Below are 23477 nucleotides of genomic sequence, written 5' to 3'. Positions count from 1 at the left end.
CTTAATATTTTTTTATCATCTTTTGGCTTATTTTTTTAAATGAATGCCTTTAAATCCATTTTGAAAATTTGTTAGTATGAACAAGAAAATGATTAAGAAACTGGTACTAACCGATCTTAATTTTTCTTGTTTTTTGATACTATCTATTTTTTATGACTTTGGTAATAAAGAATATTCTTGCAGTGTACATCACCAACACTCTTAGGGCCAATTTAGTTTTGGGGAAAAAAAAATTTTGTTTTCTAAAAAGTTACAAGAAAAAGTTAGCCAAATTTTATTTTTTATAACATTTTTATGGAATAAATGAGTAAAAATAAATAGTTTTCGCACAATTTGTTTATGAAAATAATTTTAAATTTTATTTATATTTTTTAAATAATTACAAAAATATCACCTTTTTTTCTATATTTTTAAAATTTATATAAAAAAGTTGGAAAGTATTTTTTTATTATTTTACTAAATTTCTAACTTTTATTTCGCATATGAGAGCACCAAATTTAAATTTTAGACTTTAATGTATGATATATGTATAACGTTTATTCTAAATTCACCTAAATATAAATTTAGGCCCCAAAATCCATGATTTCAAATATTACCTCATGTAAAATCTAAAAAATTAGAAAATAAATTTTTTTTGTGATTATTTTAAAATTTAAAAATTAAAATTTAAAAAAATTATTGTCTATATTTTGTAATATGAACTTTGAATAACTAAAAAATAAGTTATACTTTTTATAAATTTTTTTAAAGTAAAAATAAAAAAAATATTTTTCATAACTAAACGAATCTTTGAAAATTTCTTCGTATTATGTTAAAATTAAAAAGAAAAATTATTTACACATTTAAACAACTTTTTTTTTTTTTTGTTTAGGCTAAAACAATTTATTCGTATTTACCCTAACATTTCCTTCATATGTTCAAATTAAAATTTGAATTCTTTATGCGGAACAAAGTTGCTTAGGCGACAAAATCTTTTAGCTGAGGGAGCAATGACATGCAAGCCTTTCTTCGAGTTTGGATTGAATATCGAATTCGCACGGAAACTTTATTAAGTTTACTCCCTTTACCTAAAGAAAGCCGTAAATGCTTCTTGCCACGTTTACGGTCCCGATTAGGACTTTCGGATTTCAGTGCACATCTTGGAGCGATCGCCCATGTGTAGAAGATTCGCCCATCGGACACGACGTTGACTTATCTCATTTTTCCGAAATCAATCCCTGATCTAGCTGCAATCAGTTCATCAGCCAGTGGAAGTGTGGAACCTCGGAAACCCTACACTTCTGTCTTGCGCGGGTTCGAAGATGAGCGAAGAAGGCAAGAGCAGAGTCGCCGCCGGCGATAATCAACAGCAGCCGCACTACGGGACTTTTCAAGGCGTCGCCACCTATTCGCCGCCTGCAATCGGCTTCCCCCAGCCGGTTCCACCGCCCGGAGCTGCTGAATCATCGGCTTATCCTCCATCGCATCCTCCGTATTATGCTCCCGGCTATCAGACCGTTACAGGTATCGATCCCTCTCTCGCTCTACAGAGTTACTTGTGCAGAGAGCTGCGTTAATAAATACAGTATGCTCACGATTGTCAGGCCATTCACGCATTATTTTTGACCTCCAAACTTCATTGGATTACTTTCGCATGCAAGAGAGCTGTTTGATTGTTGTTGTCACTGTTAAATTTAGTAGCAACCCGGGACATTTAGTTCGTCTTCACTTAAACATCAAAAGCACTTAAAAAGGTTGTAGGCTTGTTAAATCACGGGAGTCAAATTTGGTTTTGCAAATTTGATGGATTTTGTTCTAATTGCATTGGGATTCTGATGCATGGGAATTCTATGAGGGATTTCGATTGAAATGCTTTGTAGAGAATTGCGAACTATTAGAAAGTACTCGAGCTATTCGTTTCGTTGTTAATATGTTTATTCTCTATTATATAAAAAAGAATGTAATACTTGTGTCCAAGTTTGTTTTCTTGTAAGTTTTTCTTTTTCGTAATTATCTACCAGGCAAGAATGTAGTTTGAATTTAATGATATGATTAATCATAATTCGACTTAATTGACTCGTTCTGAGTTGTGCTTCCAAGTGCAGAAATGTCAAGTTGTATCAAGGATGAGTCTAGGATCGTATTCCACAAGAACCACTGAGTATCAAAGTATTTGTGAAAGTTTAGTAAAAACTTGTTACTGTAAAATGTGGTGTGAAATTTTTTTTGTTCTTTATGTTTTTGAAAACAGTAAGCAAAGTAGGAAATGCTTGAGTAAACTATCAAAATGAGATTGAAATTTTGTCAAGTTTTCAAAAATATAAATCTAATAACGCAGTCAAAACTAAACAGATTAACTGAAATAATTTACCAAACACTTGGGTTACGGGTTCAACATCTTTTTGCTTCCACCGTTTACTAATTCCCTAGGTCTTACTCTTCTTCTTGTTAATCCAATCAAGACATTAATAAGATGAAATTTTCATACTAAAGCTCGGGTAAATTTGCTACATCCAAACGGAAGAAAATAAAAACTCTCATTAAGTATCAACCAAATTTCATGTAAAAATTAATTGAAGAAAATCCTAAATTAAATCAAGGTTTTGATGTGCCTAACGGCAACAACAAAATATAAAATAAGAGTCAACTATTTATCAATGATGCTTTCAATTTTCGGTTGTAGCCAAATAAAAGTTTAACAATAATATCGTAGGAAAAACTAGTAAACCATGGAAAGCAACCGACACTGACCCCCAACCCAAGTTATAAAACTTAGCCACTCATGCTTGCAATCCAAAATTTTCGGATCAAACTAATTCCACAATAACTCATTGCAACAATAAAATACTCCCAACACAATGATAACTCTACACAATACCTTAAGCGAAATAAAACTCAATAATGGTGTAACCCAAATTAATTCCCTACTCAACAATGACAAGAACACAAATGCTCTCAACAAATATTAACTTCAAACCAAACATTAAATAAGTGCTGAAATAACAACTATGGAAAACGAGGCACAAAAAGTTAAATAACTAAATATGCGAGTGCTAAAAAAATAAGCTTGACAATGTAATTTTAAATTAACAATAAAGTAAAAAATTAAATAAGCAAAGAGAGAGAAAGAGAGAGAGAATGGAGAATGAGAGAATGGAGAGATTGAGGAGAGGCCATGAGAGAGCCCCAACACAGCAGCTATGGCTGCTGTGTTCTCTTTTCTGCCGCACAAAAACCCCAGGAGAGCCCCCTCCAAAACCTCTAAAAAACAACCTAAAGAAACCCTACAACAACCCTCGCCTAAAACTAGCCCCACCTTTTTGACTTTTCTCCCCTTACTTTTCTTTTCCCTTCCTTTCTTGCCCTCCAGTCCGCTGCCTTGCAGCAGCCCCAGCCGTGAACCCTCCAAGAATTCCCCCAGCGCCTCAATGACTCTCCCAGCGCCCTCATTCCTTCACACACAACACGGCCTCTTCCTTTAGATATGCATGGTCGGGTCACATCAATGGACCCGGCCCACCTCTTTGTTTTTTATGTCTTCAATTGCTTTGCTTAGGTTCCAGCCCATCTTGTATTTTGATTCAAGCCCAGCACGGCCAGCTCCCTTGATGAAGCCCCACCTTCACGGGCTGCCTTCATTTAGCTTTTTGATGGGTCTAAAATTTCCTTCCAAACACTCCTCATGCATGATCCATGTAAATTGCTTGGCTCCCGGGTTCATTCACACACGCACACGGCTCTTGTACATGGCCCAAGCTCTTTAATACAAACCCCCATCTCATGCATGCACTTGCATTTGATATGTTCGATTTCCTGGCTATACATGGCTTCATGCACACATGCATGGTCCGGTTCCTTAATTTCCAATAAATATCCTGCAATAATAAAAAATGAATATCCGTAAATTTACGGCAAAAGTAGGGTAATTATTCCAAACGAGCTCAATGTTGAAATATCGAACACAACTAAGCATTTAATTATAGTTATGATCTTTAATTAATAATTTTAAATTCCTAATTACGCACTTTTGACGCATAATCATTAATCTTCATTTCTAGACATTGTTTTTTCCTCATCTTGTTTCGATGTAAAAGGCGTACAGTTTTGTTTTGTCTGTCCTTATTGGTGTTCCAGGTTATGCAGTTGCTGAAGGCCGACCTGTAAGGGAGCGCCGCCTTGCTTGCTGTGGTCTAGGCGTTGGATGGTTCTTGTAAGTTATCATAATTGTATTCTTTGTTTCAGTATTTATTAGATGATTTTTAAATCCATATATTCAAATATTATGGTTACATTTGGTTTATGTTATACCTATTCTTAGGAATAAGATGAAATACTATGAGAACGTTTGTAAAAATTCTACGAGGATCATGAGATGTAATAATTTAGAAAAAAGTCACCCACGCAAAAGTTTATGCTATTTCAGTGGAATAGGAATGGAATAGACATTCCCATGGTAAAATTTGGAAATGATTATTCCTTGTTACGGATTCATAATTTTTTTTGCATTGATATTTGCTTTATTTTTTTTGTGTGTGTAAACTATCATATTCTTCTATTATTTTTTTATTAAAAAATAAGAAGAATATTAATAGAGAAAGAATACACAATACAGGAGAATATGGAGTGCTCCAAAAGAAGAGAAAAAAACAGAAAAATTGAAGTAGAAAAAAAAAACAATTAATACAAAACAGCAGACCAATCACGCTGAACATCTTGAAGTCATAATCCCTTGAAACAACCAGCAGAAACAGCCCATGAAGAAGCCAAATACTGAATCTTATTCCAAACGAATCAAATATTACTGACATTTGCACAATAATGTTTGATTTTAGAAATTTTGACTGACTGAACTGAACTGAAAATAAATTCCAAAATTCACCTTTGGTGGATTTTGAAATATTTTTGTGTAGCCCATATGCAGATCATATATTATTCCATGATGGGGTTAGGTTATTTAGATAGGGGCAGAAAGATGTGAGTAGATGGGGTTGATGAGGATAGACAGAGCAAGTGAGAAAGATATATTTCACTGCATGTGGAATCTTTTTGTATTCTAGCAGGATAGACTACTATGGAAAGGGGATTTTACTGCAATTCTTGAAATTACTTCCTTAATTTTCATAGTAATTGACTAATGGTGAGAGCATCTATGAGCTAGGGGTTTGGGCCTAGTGGCGCTTATCCTGATCAGAAACCAGGATTTGAATCACCTTAGCAGATTTTTTTAATGTTTATGTATTTACTTGTTAAAAACAAAAAAGTGTGAGGATGTCTATATAAGTGGATCTTATGTTGTACATTACTATCAATTTAAGCATTCTTTTTACAGTATTTATTTGTTTGACTTATGGTTTAGAAAAGATTGGAGATTTTAAGTTCTTTGGTGGTGGAAAAAAGGATTTAGCGTCTGCGAGAGGGAAAAAGTTAAAGGAGACAACTTATGACTACAAGACAATTGAATTTTTGAGGCTGTGAACAGTAACATGGACAGTTGTAAAGGCGCTATTTTTTAATTATGATTGATAAAGTAGGGGAAATGGCGGATGGTCTTTAAGTTTTAAATTAGTTTGGTGATGCTCAATTACATAAAAGAAGAAGAAAAAGGAAAAGAAGTTTTTCAACATCACAGCCATGCGCCCTTGGCCATTGCACTTGAGATTAGGTTGCATTGCACTGTGTGTGTGTGACATAATACAGTGACCAAATTGGCATATTACCAAATCACACCCCGACTCTTATAGTTGTAGATTAGGCATTTTGAGAATGTCCAACTGACTGATGGTTAATTATGGCTTTTGATGAGTGGTTTTGCTAGAATAGGCAATAATGAGAGAGCTGTTTTTGTAAATGATGTGGAGAATGATAGAGATACTCATACACAAGTAGAACAACAAACCCTTGAAATAGCGGAAGCTAACTTGTGTTATTTTGATTTAATTAATTTTATTTTTGCTTCTTGTTAGTGGGTGGGGGAGAAAGTTAGATAAATTGATAAATCAGGATTTAAACTTTGGTACACTGGAAAAGAAAAATATGAGAATGAAGTAGGAATTATTATAGACAAAAACTTAAAAGATAGCGTTGTTGATGTAAATATAGTAAGGGATATAATTTTAAAAATCAAGATGGTATTAGGATGAGAGATAATAAATATCATTAATGCTTATGCTCCTCAAGTCGGCTTAGTAGAAAATATTAAGAGATAATTTTGGGAAGATATGGATAGTATTATACAAGGCATACCAAAGTCTAAGAAAATATTTATAGGAGGAGATCTGAATGGACACGTTGGAAGTGATAATAAATATTATGAGAGAATACATAAAGGATATGGATATGAGACAAAAATGAGCCTAGGGAGATGATCTTAGACTTCGCTATGTCATATGATTTTAGTATAATGACTACTTGCTTTAAGAAGAGAGAAGATCACTTAATAACCTTTAAAAGTGGACAAAATAGAAGTCAAATAGATTTTTTATTTTTTTTAACTAGGAGGGTAGATAATTTATCATGCAATGATTGTAAAGTTATTCAGGTGAAAGCCTAACCACACAACATAAAGTCTTATTGTTAGATATATGTATTAAAAAATGGAAGTAAAAGAATAAAATAAATCAGTGTAAGAGAACTAGGTGGTAGAACCTAAAATGAGAGAATATAATAAAATTTAAAGATAAAATGATCAAAGATGGGGATTGGACTATAGAGGATGGGATAGATACAAATACTCTTTGGAGTAGATTAGTTAACTCTATTAAAAAAATAGCAAAAGAGATTTTAGGTGAATCAAGGGAAAGATTCTCGAATAGCAAAGAAAGTTGGTGGTGGGATAAAGATGTACAAAAAGCCATAAAGACAAAAGAATTTGGTATAAAACATGGCAAAAATGTAGAAACAAGGATAACTTTGAAAAGTATAAGGAGACAAGAAAAGATGCAAAAAAGACCCTTAGTGAAGCTAAATACAAATTATTTAATAGTTTGTATGATAGATTGGATACAAAAGAAGGGGAAAGAGATATATTTAAACTTGTTAAAGTTAGAGAAAGGAAGAGTAAGGACTTTAGAAATGTAAAATGTGTAAAAAATGAGGATGATATTGTCTTGGTTAAGGATGTAGACATTAAAGAAAGATAACGAAGTTACTTTAGTAATTTGTTTAATGAAAACCAAATAGAAGGCTTAAACTTAGAATTGTCAAATGAGGAGAAGACTAAAAATATGAGATTTATTCACAAAATTAGAGTTAATGAAGTTAAGTTTGCACTAAAAAAGATGAAAAATGGTAAACATGGGACCATTTAACCACTCAATTGAAGTTTGGAAATGCTTAGGTGATAACGGAATTATATGGTTAACTAATTTATTTAATGCAATTATAAAAACTAAGAAAATGTCAGATGAATGGAGGAAAAGTACTTTAATACCTATATACAAAAATAAAGGAGATATTCAAAATTGTAATAACTATCGTGAAATTAAATTTATGAGTCATACAATGAAACTATGGGAAAGGGTATTTGAACAAAGATTAAGGTTAGAGACGAAGGTCTCAGAAAATCAATTTGGTTTTTGCCTGGGAGATCTACCACAAAAGCTATAAATCTTTTAAGAAGATCAATGGAAAAGTTTAGGGAGGAGAAGAGGGACTTGCACATGATATTTATTGACCTTGAGAAAGCATATGATTAGATACCTAGGGAAGTTCTATGGTGGGTATTAGAAAAAAAAGGGTGTATGTAGTAGGTATGATGATGTCATTAAGGATATGTACGATGGAGTAATGACTAGTGTAAGGATTATAGATGGAGAGACTAGAGAACTTCCAATTACCATAGGTGTACATCAAGGATCTGCTTTGACTCCTTATTTTTTTGCTTTAGTGGTGGACCAATTGACTAAGAGTATTCAAAAGGAGGTTCCATGGTGTATGTTGTTTGCAGATGATATTGTATTAATTGATGAAATTAGGGATGAAGTAGAGGTTGAGTTAGAATGAGGAAGAGAAATTTTGGAATTTAGAGGCTTTAGGATAAGTAGAAATAAGATAGAATATATGAAATGTAGTTTTAGTAATGATAGGAGGAATATTGTAAGCGAAGTTAAACTTGATGATGAAGAAATAAATAGCACTTGTAGATTTCGATATCTTAGATCTATTATGCAAGCTAAAGGAGAAATTGAAGATGATGTAATGCATAGAATTAAAGCAGGTTGGGTAAAATGAAGAAGTGCTTCAAGTGTGCTCTGTGATTGTAGGATACCCTTAAAATTGAAAGGGAAGTTTTATAGGACAGTTATAAGACCAGCTATGTTATATGGATCGGAATGTTGGGCGACGAAGAAACATAATATCAAAAAAGTAAAAGTTGCCGAGATGAGGATGCTTAGATGGATGAGTGGTATGACATTGAAAGATAAATCAAGGAATGAAAATATTTGCGGTAAGTTAGGTGTAGCTCCTATGGAAGACAAGATAAGGGAGGGACGACTTAGATGGTATGGACACTTGCAATGTAGGCCACATAGTGCACCAGTGAGGAAGAGTGTTAGTTACTGTGGAGGGTAGTAGAAGGTGTAGGGATAGACCTAAATAACTTGGGAGGAGATAGTGAGTAAGGATTTAATATCCCTGACTGTCAAAAGAAATGGTCCATGATCGCATAAATTGGCGGAAAAGGATTCATATAGCCGACCCCACCTAGTGGGACTTAAGGCTTGGTTTTGGTTGATTGGTTGGTATTCTTCGGTTCCAAGGAATTCTTATTCTCTATTTCTGTACTTCATTTCTTCTTAATCAAAATTCATTATATATATATATATATATTTATATAAATTGCGAGGTTACAATCTTCCTTTCTTGCTTAAAGTTTCTTGCAAGAGATGGAAAGTATTGATAGGTCCAGGAGAATGTTCAAACCTATGACTGTACCTGCTATAAGAAAAGACCTCATGATAGTCAATATGAATGCTCACCACCCACTGCTGCATTGCGATTTTTGACTCGTAGTCACTTTATATGGTGAATATGTTTTGGGGGTTTGCTTTAGAAATGAATTCCCTGTGTCACAGGTTTAAAAATATGGTCTTCAGCACAATAATTTGGATGCTAGAGGGCATTTATGCTACTTATGCGAGTCCTTGGTTGTTTATTTATCAGGCTCCACGTTTTTTCTTTTCCACTTACTTGGTATAAAGTTGGAGATGGCCCCTTCTACTTGTTTTCAGGAAGAATGGAGTTTGGGATGTTTGTTTTCTACGTCATTTCCTCATGTTTTGGTGAAATCTTCACAATACTTCGATTCTATTTTTTTTATTTTTTTATTTTTTTTATAAATATTGTATGAAGGGAGAGTTCCTTCTTGCATATTTTCATTTAGTTTTTGAGAATCTCAATTAGAGAGAACTTAATGAACTGGTTAATTTGATGGATTCTCTTTGTTCCTTTGTTGGTCATCATAGACCTGATGTTAGGGTTTGAGAATTTATAATTTCTCCTATAATTTTTTTTTGTTACATTTGTTGAAAAATCTCGTTTGTATCTTTTTTTTTTTCATTATAGAAAACAATTTGCAAGGCAAAGATTCCTTCTAAAATTGTGGTATTCATTGGACTCTGGTCCTCTGCATGGTTAATGCTGCTGGTTTGTTGTACATAAGAAGACCTGAAGAAGCACCCAGTCCAGACATTTTTTTAATCTGTTCTGCTGCTAAAGAGATTATTGATCACATGTTTTGTGATTGTCAAGTGGTTGCACAGATTTGGTGTGAGTTTTATGGTATGGTTAGGAAGGTATGGTTTGAATCTAGTAAATGTGGGTGATTTTATTAGTTGTATGGTAAAAGGGTTCTGGCACAAGCAAGAAGAGGCAGGTTTTGTGACATTGTTGTAATTTTAATTTAATTTTTTTTACTGCCATTTGGGTTCCGTGGAAGTAAAAAGAATCATAAAAATTTCATGAATAATGTTATACCATGATATTTGCTTTGGGATTAAGTGGTTTTCCTATCCTCTCATTGAAGTTTAGTTTTTATTGCTTTTTGGAGTACTTCTTTTAATTGTTTGTGAAGGGATTGGGGAGTGGGTTTCTTGTAAATTATTCATTATTTTTGGGGAAGTTCTTGTTCTCCTTTCTATATTCTCTTGATAAATTCCTTTAAAAAAATGCTTTAAAGCTCAAAACCCAACACCCCCCCCCCCACAGGAAAAAAAAACAATAATAAGTCGAAAAGCTCTTTCAAGAAAGTCACAGCGGGGTTAGTGACTTGAAATAACATCAGATGAACCATACTGGTTTGGAACAGCCATTACAGATGTGAATCAAACTGCCTCAATATATTGTCTAGTAACAGAACTGGGAGGTATTGATACTGTTGTGTAAACAATACTATGTAACTATACAACAATAATGGCCAAGTTTTAGATACCATGCTTGTTATCCCCCAACCCATCCTACCATTTCCTCAATGCTACATCCTTTAGGGAAGCGAGTGAGAAACTTCAAATGCTCATCTCCACATCAAGATTTATGCCGACACTAATCCTTGAGGATTATTAAATACTTTTTGGAGAGAGGGGTTTGATTAATATTTGATTATTGAAAGCTTGATTGCCTGGTCTGACTTGAAACCAAAGAAAGTGTCCTTGCTCAATAAAATAGAATATTATAGAAAATATAAATTTCTACAAATAAAACTAGATTTAACTCTTACATATCCCAAAAAATTTTGACAAAGGCTAGAAAGTAAAATCCCTCATACCAAACACTTATAAAATTACCTAATAAAATTACAATCTTGCCTATATATACACACATGCAGACACGTGTGTGGGTGTATGAGGGAAACTGTCGAAGGTATTATCTTCCATGCTTGGCACATTTTTCCATCTTTTAATTTTTCAGCATTGAGTTTGATTCATTATGATTTTGATGAATTCCTGATGATTCATTTATTTGTTAGTAACAAATTTTCTGGATTTTGAAGGTTTATTATTGGTTTTTTCCTTGCTGCTATCCCCTGGTACATTGGTGCAATTGTCCTAATTTGTGCCAGAATTGATTACCGAGAGAAACCAGGATATATTGCTTGCACAGTTGCTGTGAGTAATTGATACCTATGATTTTTTCATATTTAACTTGATGAAGGTTGTGCTTATTTCTTTTTAGCATTTTTTGGTGAATATTTTTTAACAATTGTGTATGTTTATTTTAAAGTTTTTGAAAATAGCCATAAGGTCATTTCATTTCTTTTTATTTTGTTTTATTTACCATGTGTATTCGGTATACCCATGGGCAAGCCTTGGTACTGGTTCCCTTGGTTGCCTGATGTTGCTTACACAAAGTGACTGTTAACATGTGATGTGCTGTGTTGTGAAACTTTGTGTGTGTCAAATTAGATACTGTCAACTTGTTAACTAGAATTAAGTATACAATGGGAACTAATTTATAAGAAGGTTTTTACCTGGAAATAGGATATGCCTTTGTTAGAGGGCGTGGCTTCTGATTGCATTGGGGATGAGATGGCATGTTGGCTTGGGAGCCGTTTGATGAGGAGGGAATTATCTTGGCAATAAATGGTTGTAATTTTGATAAAACCCTGAGATTGGATGTTTTTAATATTTGGAACAAATGATAGGGGACCTTTGTTTGAGGGCATGTTTTTGATTGCATTGGGGTTGAGATGGCTTGTTGCCTTGTGAACCATTTGATAAGGAAGGAATTGCCCTTGGTAATTAATGATTGTATTTGTAGTAAGGCTCTGGGATTGGATCATTATGGATTTCCTCCAGTGAATGGGGAAATGGTGAGGATTGATGTGTTGATAGGCTTTGGTCAATTTCATGAGAGCAGGGATTTTTTTGCTGGCTTGAGTAGTAATCTTGTAGTTTTGGACCCAGAGAAAAAAATGATAGAACTATCAATAAAGATTTCTGGTATACTAGTGATGCAGGGCTAATGTCCAATACAAAATAATTGCAACTGACTAGCTAAAATGAATGCTTAGGAGGCCTTTTAGTGTGTGTTTGTTTTGTTGACTTGGCTAGGCTAGACACCCTCAGCCTATGTTTGGTGCAACAAAGGCGTGTGATAGGGCTGGTCAAGAGAAAGGGTATTAGCCCAAGCCCATTTCATAGTATAAAGTTAGCTGGTCCCTCTCCATGGGCTAGAATTGGCTGAGCAATAAAAGACCTGCCGTATTTTTTTTTTTCCCCTTTTTTTGGTTATATGTTCTTTTTCATTAAGAGTATTTTGACATTTAAAATGATTATTCTGGCCATTATTCTAGTCTAGTAAACCTTAGCTGCTGAAAGCCTGAAACAGACGCACCCTTATAGGCTTACAATGCTTGGACAGATCGAAAATACTTTTAGAAACTTAAATAAACTTAAATGCTTCTTTCCTAAAAATAGAAAGATGCAGTCCCAATAAAATACCTAAATAAAAAAATATCAATCTTCTCAATTGGAAAAAAAAAAACCTTCACCTCAAGTTAAAGTGAACATGCACACTACCTAACATTACAAAAAATCAATCTCCCCAATTGAAAAAAGAACTCGACCTTGAGTTAAAGTGAAAGCACACTAGCTAACACTACTCTCTCCATCATCATACCTGGAACAATCAAGTAGATTAACAGTCATGAGTAGAACTCTTGCCTGTCTTAAGCTTGCCTCTCTCATCTCCAGAAATCTTCATTACGCAACACAAGCTTCGACAATTGCAATAAGAGTGCCTCTTTCGCCCACATTTAAAGCAGTTAATCAGACAGGGTTCAACATGCTTTGAATGAGGTGGTTTGGTGGGGGGCTAGGGATAGCTCATGTGGAATTGATAAAAGTAGTCTTCCAATATTTATTCAATTACTCCTTGGTCCCTGTAGCCAAGCAAAGACTGTGGCTTGATATATTGAATTAAAGTTGTGAAACTGCAACTTAATATGCAATCCATAGCGAAGATGCCCAGTGTACTGAATAGTATGTTGTTGTTCATCCTCAGTAAAAAACATTGAGCTACCAATTTGTGAAACTAAAGCAGTATGTGTCAACATTTTTATCATGTTTAGCTAATGCACGCAACTCGAAGTACATCTCTTGCTCATAATTGATTGTCATATGCCTTGTAAGATTCGTCTTGGCAGTTGGAAGCTTGCCTTCAAAATCGCCACTGGTGAACAAGCCTATGCCACCAGGTAAGTGCAAGACGTCAAAACAAATAACTGCAACACCAACCTTCTCTTAGTCACCTAGATGGGTAAAGATATTTTTGCTTTTATGGAGCTAATCAAATAACATATTTGGATCTCCGTCTTCTGTAAAATCTGGCAAATAGACCTAAACTCCATACTTCGTTTTGCTAGATGCTTCTATAGACAAAGGAATGGTAGGTATATATATTATTATCGGCACAAGTGTTATTTGGGCTTCTCGAAGGAACATCAAGGTCTGCAACTCTCTTTTGTTTTCTAGCCAATCAGTAATGATCAAAGGTAGAAATCTTGGGCTCGGGCATCAAATTTCTGATCAAACTTGGGAATAATTTTAATTTTGATAAATAACTTCAAAATTGAGAGAAGATACATGGGTGGTCAATTCATAGATTTGCTTTTCTGCTCGTTCCTTCCATTTTTTACATCTAAGCTACTTTATGGGCAATGAGACCAAGGTAGTCCTTTGTGGCTTTAATCTTTTTGGTGTGGCTGCGTTGGATTCTAGTTTAGTATATAGCCTCTTCAAGCTTTGATCTGGTCCTAGTGGACCAGTTTGGTCCTATTTGACTCAAGAGGTTCCATTTGACTTAATTGATCTGTTGGTTTGGATCTTTTAAAAGCTCATTCTTCATGTGAGATCGGCTGTATGTGAGATAGGGTTCTGGCATCAGCCTGTGGTTGTCCCAATGCTGGTGGCAAGGATTGAGGTTGAAAGTTGATGGTTGGTTCATAGTTTTGTGCTTCTTCTTGTGAGGGTAGGTTTTCTTCGCTATTTTCTTCTTCAAAACAAGTGAAATTGGGTTTTGGCAGCAGCTTGTGCTGGGTCTTATGTCAGTGGTGAGAAGTGATTGTCAACAATGGTGTGTGTTGTTTGTCACAGACCTCTGTCAATCAGCAATGGTGTGTGCTCCTGTTTGCTAAGGACAGGGATCCCATGGTAAACTCTTTGTGTGCATCATTTATTTATTTATTTGTTCATCCATTTTTATTTTCTAATTTTTGGAAGGGGAGGTCTTGAGATGCCTCTTTTGAGTGGAGTGCTCTATAAAGGGAGTTGGAGATCCTTCCAAATTTCTGTGGCTTTTATACTGTGGCATTGAATATGTAGAAGAGACAATAGTGTAAGGTGGAAGGAGTCTATAGAGGAATGCTTCAAGGTGAGGTTTTTCATTATTGGACTATGATCTATGGGGGTTGCTTTTTTCGCTAGAAAAGCTACTTGGAGTGGATTTTCACTATTGAAAATCTTTGAAGGAAGGGCAAAGTTATGGTGAACAGATGCTTGCTTTGCAAAACGGTAGCTGAATTACTGGAATGCTTGTTTTCACGTAGTCCTTGGACAAGAAAAGCATTGGTGATTGCCTTTTTCATTGTGCAATTTCTTGGGTAGCTGCAGGATCTATGAAGAAAGAAGTGTCGGCTTGAAGCAGCATTCAGCTTGTGCAGATAATAAGAAAATTCTTTCTTTGATTCCCTAAGGATTGTTGGAATTTGGAGGGAAAGAAATAGAAGGGTGTCTGAGGGAGAGAAAATGTCTTAAGTGGCTTGAGATTCAATTTTTGGTAGTGGGCAACATTTTTAGATGTTCAGGTTGCTACAGATTTGTTGATTCTCTTTCTTGGTATTTACCCTCTCTTTTTTGTACCATCTGTTATTTTTTCCTTGCTTGTCAAAACAAAGAGATCAGTCAGTTAGAGGTTGAAATTCCAACTATATTGTTTGTGTATCTTGTTGTGTCTAACTGATTGATGATGTCCAATCAAGACAAGCTATGTGCCTTACGTTGCAGGTTTAAATTTTTTGCAAGATTGTATATTATTTAAGTAGTATTTTTATGGTTTTGCAGTTTTGTGGGGTTTTGGTTGGAGCAGAATACCTGTGTTTTTATGGGGAAGAGGATGCCTTCTAAAGCCTTGGGGGATAGGATTCAGTATTTGGCTTCCTTGTGGGCTTTTTGCACCAGGATGTTTCAAAGGGATTTCTTTTTCGAATTTACAGCGTGATTGGTTGGCTGTGTCTGGTTTAATCGTGGCCACATCTTATTTTTCTTTCATGGTTGGATTGTGTACTCGGCCATCACTTGCTTCCTGGTTTAGTTATTTATTTGGCTTCATGTGTGACCTTTAATGATTTTAATCTGTCTTGATAAACCAATCTTCCTATTTTTTAAGCTTTTTATTTTTCAGTCCTTGTCCAATTGACACAATGAGTGATCCTCACTTTTAGCTGACTGATTGTTGGTGGATTATTCTAAACTTTTACTTTTTGATAGCGTTATCCATCAAGTATATGTTATTGTAGCCAGCGTGACACTATGCTTATGGTCCATCCTCATAAGAAGGAATTTTGGAGGAAGGTTTAATATAAACCAGTGAGTTGAATTCTTTGGTTTCTTTGAATTATGTAGCAACTTGATCGTTGAATGCTTCTTGAGTGAATGAGAGACCCAATTGTTGCCACTGCCGCCTACTTGGGCTACTGTTTTGCATGGAGGATTATTTGTGGTGATTAAAGCAAATGATGAGAAGGATGAGAATCAATAGAAATTACAGATACAGGAGGATGGGGATAATGCTTTTGGTAGTGGAACCTATAATATTTTGGAGGAAAAGATGTGACTGCTTTAATTCTTTCCTTTACCAGGCATGTCATAGCTGTCTCTGAAAAAGGAAGAAGAATTCTAATGCACTTCTATCTTCTAAATATAGGTTCCTTCTGGAAACCAAGCTCCTGAGCTAATTGTTGATCGTGATTGTATTTCTGTTGTATCTACCGCTATTGCTAAGTAGTACAAGTTTCCAATCAAACTACATTCTCATTTCTACAAGGTGCTTTTCATAAATAAGATTTGAGTTTCTTATTTTTCCAGCGCTTATTGATCAACCTACAGTATTATGATTCTTGTAAGGTAGACATTCTTTATGTTAAAACTTGAATATATGATTCAAGATTCAAGATGTGCTTCCCTTGTGCAAAGAAAGATGTAGACATTTTCTTGTGCTTTTACAGTTCCTTTGGAAGCCACTAAGATGCTATTTTGTAGTCCTCAAACTGTGCCCAGACCTTCCAATAGATGTGTGTATAACATATAATTGATTGTATATCATACTCTTAATTGCCTAATAGTCCAGCATACAAGATGAACTTGGGCAAAACATGTGGAATTCATCAGACAAATGAATTGAGATGTTGAAGAGTTTATCTGTGAAGGAGGGAGATGTTTGGGACTGAAATGTTGGACCACAGAAAAAGTTAATAATGATGAGAAATTATTTGAGTGATTGAGGCTGAAATCAGTTAAGAAACTTTACTGGAAAGAGAGGATGACATCTTGACTTCAGGAATTTCCCTATCTAGAAGAATGGTTTTTCTTGCAAAAGCATGTGGATGATGTGATTTTAGATACTCTTTTTATTTCCCCCTTTTTCCTTGGGAGTTTGTTTTAGATACCATCCTTGATTTATAGATTACTGCATCAGATTTAGTTATGAAAAATTTGTTCTTAGTTTGGAAACGATAAATGTAACATAAGTTCTGGCGTGACAGATTTGAGATGTAACTTAAATGTGTTGGACAGAAGCTGAACCTTTTGTTACTAGAGTAGGTGTCGCACGGCTTAGATTTCCCTTGAATTTTTCTCCACTATGATGACACCAAGTCCTACTTGTTTCAGCTAATCTTCCCACAATCAAATTCATTGAGTAATGAGATAGACCAAAGCATGCACATGAGTAACATCCACCTACCTTCAATATTTTCTTAAGACAAAGGTAGTAGGAGTAGAGGTAGATCTAAAATAACGTGGAATGAGGTAATGAGAAAGGATCTAATAGCTCTTAAGCTAGCTGAGGAAGATGCCCTGGGTCGTGTGAATTGACTGAAAAGATTCATAGTGCTGACCCACCTAGTGGAACTTGAGTCTTGTTATTGTTGTTGTTGTTTTACAATGGAAACACTCTCTATGTGCATGCATGAACTCTCACACGTGAATATCATGGTATTTCATGCATGCAAGATGTCTCTTTTAGACAGCTGACAACCCCAATTTCCTTGGCTATGCTGGACGCGCCCGGCTGTGCCAACAAGGCACTAAACCACTTTAATTGTTGCTAAATGGCTGGAATACTGTCTGGTGTTGGAAGGCCATGAAATCTTGTCAAACCAAGAGAGTGTTAATCAGCCATCGTATAGAACTGGCAAGAAACTGCTCTGTTGGTCAAAATGTCAACTAACTGCCCATGTGTTTGGCATGATACATGCCTACAGGTCATATTAATGTGCCATTGTGTATAGGCTTCCTCCAATCTTGCCACCATCCACACATGTCCACATAGCCACATAATATATTCATCGTACATGGTAGTGTGTTGACCATCCACACATCATGGAAGCATTGCTGAAGCAGCATAGTTAGTAATCCAAACCCACAAGATAGTGCATGACAGGCTGTCTCTTGATGCTGCCTTGGCATATGGCATTGTTGTCCACATGCCTTGACCATGTCAAAGATCAAGGGGCTGACAATGTCCCAGCCCAAATTCTGATTAAGCATATTGTCACGGACCGCCAATTTCAACCCACTTAACGGGCCGCGCGGCACTCATCGAGGCACACCCTCGACAAAGTCAGCCAATAACACATTCAATCCAGCTGTCATGAACACGCGAGAGGTTTCCAAAAGCCATCATAGGCATGAAATATCAGTTCCAACAATAATGAATTCATGAAGACAAGCGACCTTCATACTCAATGACATGTGGAACTAGTTGTTATATTCAATCACCAAGACAACCACACAAGCCATCATCCGAGTTATTTAACATCCAGTATAAAAATCCTTGGCGAGGGTGTAACGCCCCAACCTGAGTCTGTCAGGGAGCACTGCGTCTCTCCTCCTTCACCTGGACCAGACAAGACAACAGGGGGCGGGCCTTATCAGACTAATGACTGGCCCCACAAACCAACACTTGTCTTTTTCAGTGTGTTTTGTCCTCACTCACACACTTCCTGAGAAAACTTCCCAGGTGATCACCCATACCAAGATTGCTCCAAACCAAACACGCTTAACTATGGAGTTCTTATGGGAAAGCTCTCGAAAAGAAAGGTGCATTTTGTTGATATGGGTAGTAACATCTAATCATTTTAAGTCTTTCATCCATGGGGTATCACAAAGGGCAAGTGAAGACATCCCTCCTCCCCATTTTACTGAGGTCATACTATCAACCCCTAACATTTTCCCCCACTCACTCTATCGACGACCTCGTCGATGTATTTGTAAGAAGACTACTCACTCTTGTTATTGATGACCTTCATCATTGACTACATGTCTATCAGGTTATACCCTACATATTTTATCTTGACTCTATACAACTCATCCTCGGTATAAAAGAAATACAACCACCGACTTGTAAAGAACTGAGAAGGGATACGACTCCACCCACTGTGCGAAGTAACTACTACAACTGATTGGTAAAGAACTGAAAAAGGATAGGACTCATTGATTGTGTAAGATAACTACGACAACAAACAGTTAAGGATCGGCAAATGAAAATGGTATATGACTCATCCATTCCAGTTGGTTGTCTTTTGGGTATTGAAATCTATTGAATCTTGCATCAAATCATCGTCCAAGTCATCAGAGGCTTGCAATTATCTATCTTAACTTGGTCAGAGCGTGTAGCGTTCACCCTGCCTACTCCTTTTCGCGCATATGGCGTGTCACCCTGTCTATTTTCCTAGGTACTTGGCGGGAACCATTATCCTATCTCTGCCATACCAACCGAAGCATGCATCATTTACCCTACCAACCTTTTTGCGCTTGGTGTGACACCCTACCTACTTTCTCAGGCGCTTGGCGTGAACCATTACCCTTTCTTTACCATGTTGACTTACAGAGCGTGCAGCATTCACATTGCCTTCCCTTTTGCACTTTTGGGTGGCATCTTGCCTACTTTCCTGTGTGCTTGGTGTGAACCATTACCTTCTCTCTATAGTCTTACTAGAGGTCCTCTGCTCACTTACCCATCAAATTGTAATGGATTCTCCTCCCATACTCTGTATGCGCAATATAGCAACGATCTTAATTAAATTTCGTAGGGTGGCCTCAATCTCTATTGGCACAAACCCATGGGATTCTAGATTGCATTCGACCTTAATGTCTTTCAGTTTATTCAAGGCTTCCAAGAGCTCAATATTCTCAAATAGACCTCAAGCTCTATTGGTTTGTTTCTCGCAGGGAGGCCTCAAGTTCTATTGGCTTTACCCTTTGGGACCATGGATGGCATCACACTGGCGATATAATTCAGCCTATTCAAGGCGACAACTCAATACTCTTTGGCAGACCTCAAGCTCTATTGGTCTACTTCCCGTAAGGAGGTCTCAATCTCTATTGGCACTGCCCCTTTGGGACAATGAATGGCATCATGCCCTCGCTAAGTTTCCAACTGCCCAATCCTCCTTCGAATACCGCAAGCTCCGTTTGTCTTTCGTCTTCACGAGATGGGAGATGGCATCACGCCCTCAATGTATTTCAACCTATTCTCGAGGCTTACAACTACTCCATACCAGGGATTTTCATACATGGAGTGACTTTTTCTAGTTCCACAATTGTATTTTCAAAATCAATTTTCTCGAGTCATCCCTTGCCTTACATGCCTCCACATTGTTCTATTTTACAAAATTTTTAAATTCTCATTTTCCAACTCACAGTGTTCATGCCTATCGGGCTCACACAAACCATGCTCTGATACCATCTGTCACGGACTGCCAATTTCAACCCAATTAATGGGCCGTGCAGCACTCATTGAGGCACACCCTCGGCAGAGTCGTCCAATAACACGCATTCAATTTAATTGTCATGAACACGCGAGAGGTTTTCGAAAGCCATGATAGGCATGAAATATTTGTTCCAACAATAATGAATTCATGAAGACAGCGACCTTTATACTCAATGACATGTGGAACTAGTTTTAATATTCAATCACCAAGACAACCACACAAGCCATCATCCGAGTTATTCAACATCTAGTATAAAAATCCCTGGCGAGGGCAAGTGAATCTCCTCCCTATTTAACCGAGGTCATACTATCAACCCCTAACACATATAATAACTTTTGTTTTGACCCCACCTAGTGGGACTTACAAGGCTTTGTGGTTGTTTTTTGTCCTTGTTTTGAACTCTTGGTGTTCTCTTGCTACTTGAATCGGATTTTCTTGTTATTGTTGGATTGATTCTTTGTTCTCCTATTGCACATGAGGTGCATATGGAACTCATCATGCATCTTGCCCATGCTTAATCTAAATATACTATTATATTACTGTGTACAGGCTGTTCTTGCTACACTTGCAATTATTCTTGGTGCGACTAAGGGAGCTGATGAGTGGTGAATCTTCTAGTATTGGAGTAGTGGAGTTGTACAGGTTGGATAATTGATGTGTATTTATGCCTTAGGTCCTGAAAAGATCTTTGGGTATTAATTTGAGTGGATGAATTATAGACTTCCAAAATCAATCATGATGTTCTTGATGGTTTTTCTGTGAATTACCACCAGGTGTTTCTTGCTGGTTTGTAATATTATTCATTGAATGTTGCTGTATATTACCACCGGGTGCCATTTCCGAGTGGAACAAAGGAAGATATTGTTCATTGCATAATGCTAGTAGTATTTTGCCTACTCGAATGTGCCTAAAATTTTAGAACTTTTTGGACTATGTTATAAAGTTTACATTTCAAATTTTACATTAGGTTGGTAGTTGGGCTGGGTTGCTCAAGGTCAAGGCCTTGGGCAAATTGATGCAGACCAAGCCCTTATTCATACTTGTGTTCTCTTCCTCTAGTTAGGCTAGATCAACATGTTCTAATATACATGTGTCGTGTTTTTTGGTGGATTTTTTTGTTTTTTGTTTTCCCTTTCCCTGTAAGTTGATTGAATGGTTTGCATCATGGCTTAGGGGATCTTTGGTTAATGAATCTTTCGACATGTCTCCGAATATTATGTTTATTACATCTATTTCTCACATTATTTTTGAGGCTGAAATTTGACATGATAATAGTTTCATATTCCCTTGGAATTAATGATTTTCATAAAACAGATACTTTTGTATTTCCATGCCCCTTATGTTCTATATTGAAAGAATTTGGTGATTTCAAAAGAAGAAACCATGCATGGGGATAATATGATTATAGATATTCAAGATTTTAGTTATTTGAAACTTTACTAAAATGTTAAATTTTATGAACCAAACCCTCGTGTATGGTTAAGTTTTTCTAGTTATTCCATTCCCATCGAAGTTAGCCTAACTCATCGAAGTTTAGGTGGTTCATAAACTAGATGTTTCCACAAATGTTTTTGGAGGGATTTTTACGGTTGTCGGTTAGGATTTATTTTCTATTTTATGTTCTATCTAAAAAATGAAAAAAAAAAAAAAAAATTTCAATTTTTCAAAGTAAACAATTCATTTTCTCAATTGTAGGCCCGTCCCAATAAGTCTAAATTCTAAACCTAATTAGTTCTCAAATCTCAAAATTTTCATTTGACCATATGAGTGATATTCATCTCACTTAATCTGACTTAATGTAAAAATAAGCTAGATTATAATTCCTAAAAATATTGTCATGAATTGTGTTGTATATGGGTAATATTATTTTGATGTGCCAATATTAGCACAACAATTTTAATGGTTAAACTTTGTTCCAATGGAAGGTATTATGTTTTGGATTAAGGTGGATCCTTAGGTTTAAATTCAAATTATATCTCTATAGTTCCTCGATTCCTCTCTACTGTACTCTAATTTTAGGTAAGTATGTACCTTATATTTGTTACAATTTGGTGGTAATTTGGTGTTTTTTTTCTAAAATGAATTTTATGTATTTGGGCTTTTTAGTTTGAACTTTGAATTGTTTTACTAAACTATGTTCGAAATTTGGTTTGAATCTTAATCCTGTATAAAACAAAAATGTTTATTAGTCACTTACCGTAGATTTAAGTATTTTGTGTATTTGGCCATTTCAGTTGAATGTTTGAACTTGGAATTCTTTTACTGAACTATGTTCGAAATTTGGTTTGAATCTTAATCTTGTATAATATAAAAATGTTTATGAGTCACTTACCATGTGCTTAGGAGCATAGATTTAAGTATTTGATTTTAAATTTATAGGGATTTTGGATAAACTGTAATGTAAAATATTATATTGATTTTTGTCAAAATCTAAGGCTTGAACACGGTCTCGAACACATCCTTGTGTTTTATTTCCTTTCTTAGCCATTTCATGATAATTGTTGCCTAATTATTCTTGAATTATTGCTATAGTGTTACTAAGCTTTTGAATTGTTATTTTTCAATTTTTTTATTTGATTTGTGTTATCTTCTAAAAGAAACATGTAGTTAAAAAAAAATGTGTTTAGAATCATGGGGATTTCTGGAGAAGATGGATTGAAAACTTCAATAATTGTTCTTATGCTTCAAAAGCATTTCAATTCACCTTCCTTACACTTGGCTTTTATTTCTATTTTTTTCATTATGTTGAATACTAACCAATCAATCCAATGACCAAAACCTAACTAAATTCCCCATTTATAGCAACTTATGGTATTCCTCAACTAGGTCGGTGCCACGGGATAGCGGCAGAGATTTCAAATTTTCAACAACTTATTTTACAAGGATCACTTGGAAAACCTATATATGAAAGATTCTACATGCAACCATTTGACCCTTTTACAGTATAAAATCGCATAATTAAGATCACCAATCATCTATGTTTTTTATTTGATCAATAATCCTCACTTTGGTAAATGTGTGAAAGCATGACTTCTGAAATACATATTGGTATGATACATGTATGATGATTAAGAAACTACATCCTTGTCAATCGTTCCATACGCAAATGGTCCCAGGCATTAATTACTTGCAAAGAAAAGAATCCTTGGCTTGTGCATACTTGGAATCTTCTTTTTCTTCCAACTATGCAGCCATAGAAAAATGAAAAGAAAAAAAAAATATTGATGAAATGAAAATGCCCACAACTTGGTCCTTTCCGATCACGAAATTCACACATGTTTTTAAGTATTCACTTTACCTTTTGGGTCTTTTGAATTTGCAATTTGGACACTCAACCCATGGCCCTGTAATTTGGTTCATCTCTTTGCATTGCATATGATAATCAGGAGTTTTTTCTCATTTTATTATTATTTTAAAATAAAATATTAAATAATATTTTATTTAAGAAAAATTTTCTCAATTTAATGTTTACGTAATCTTACAGCTTGATACTGCGAGATTTAAAGAGAAA

The 23477-nt window shown here is 35.5% G+C and overlaps 1 protein-coding gene across 2 annotated transcripts; it reads left to right on the top strand.

The window, feature by feature from the left end:
- The first annotated feature begins 911 nt into the window (after positions 1-911).
- Positions 912-20862, top strand: LOC131144787 (large ribosomal subunit protein eL20z-like). 2 transcript variants are annotated; one of them, XM_058093646.1, is made up of 4 exons: positions 912-1503; positions 4114-4189; positions 10967-11081; positions 20516-20862. In XM_058093646.1, exons 1-4 carry the CDS (start codon positions 1302-1304, stop codon positions 20573-20575), a joined length of 453 nt encoding a protein of 150 aa, XP_057949629.1. In that variant the 5' UTR covers positions 912-1301; the 3' UTR covers positions 20576-20862. The 2 variants fall into 2 exon arrangements, with proteins under 2 accessions (XP_057949629.1, XP_057949630.1); XM_058093647.1 differs by lacking the exon at positions 10967-11081 and having other exon boundaries at positions 914-1503.
- The last annotated feature ends 2615 nt before the right edge of the window (positions 20863-23477 follow it).

This window comes from Malania oleifera, chromosome 12, assembly GCF_029873635.1.
Source record: "Malania oleifera isolate guangnan ecotype guangnan chromosome 12, ASM2987363v1, whole genome shotgun sequence".
Lineage (NCBI taxonomy): Eukaryota > Viridiplantae > Streptophyta > Magnoliopsida > Santalales > Ximeniaceae > Malania > Malania oleifera.
Note: the sequence above shows the minus strand (reverse complement) of the source record. Positions and strands in the feature narration are given on the sequence as shown.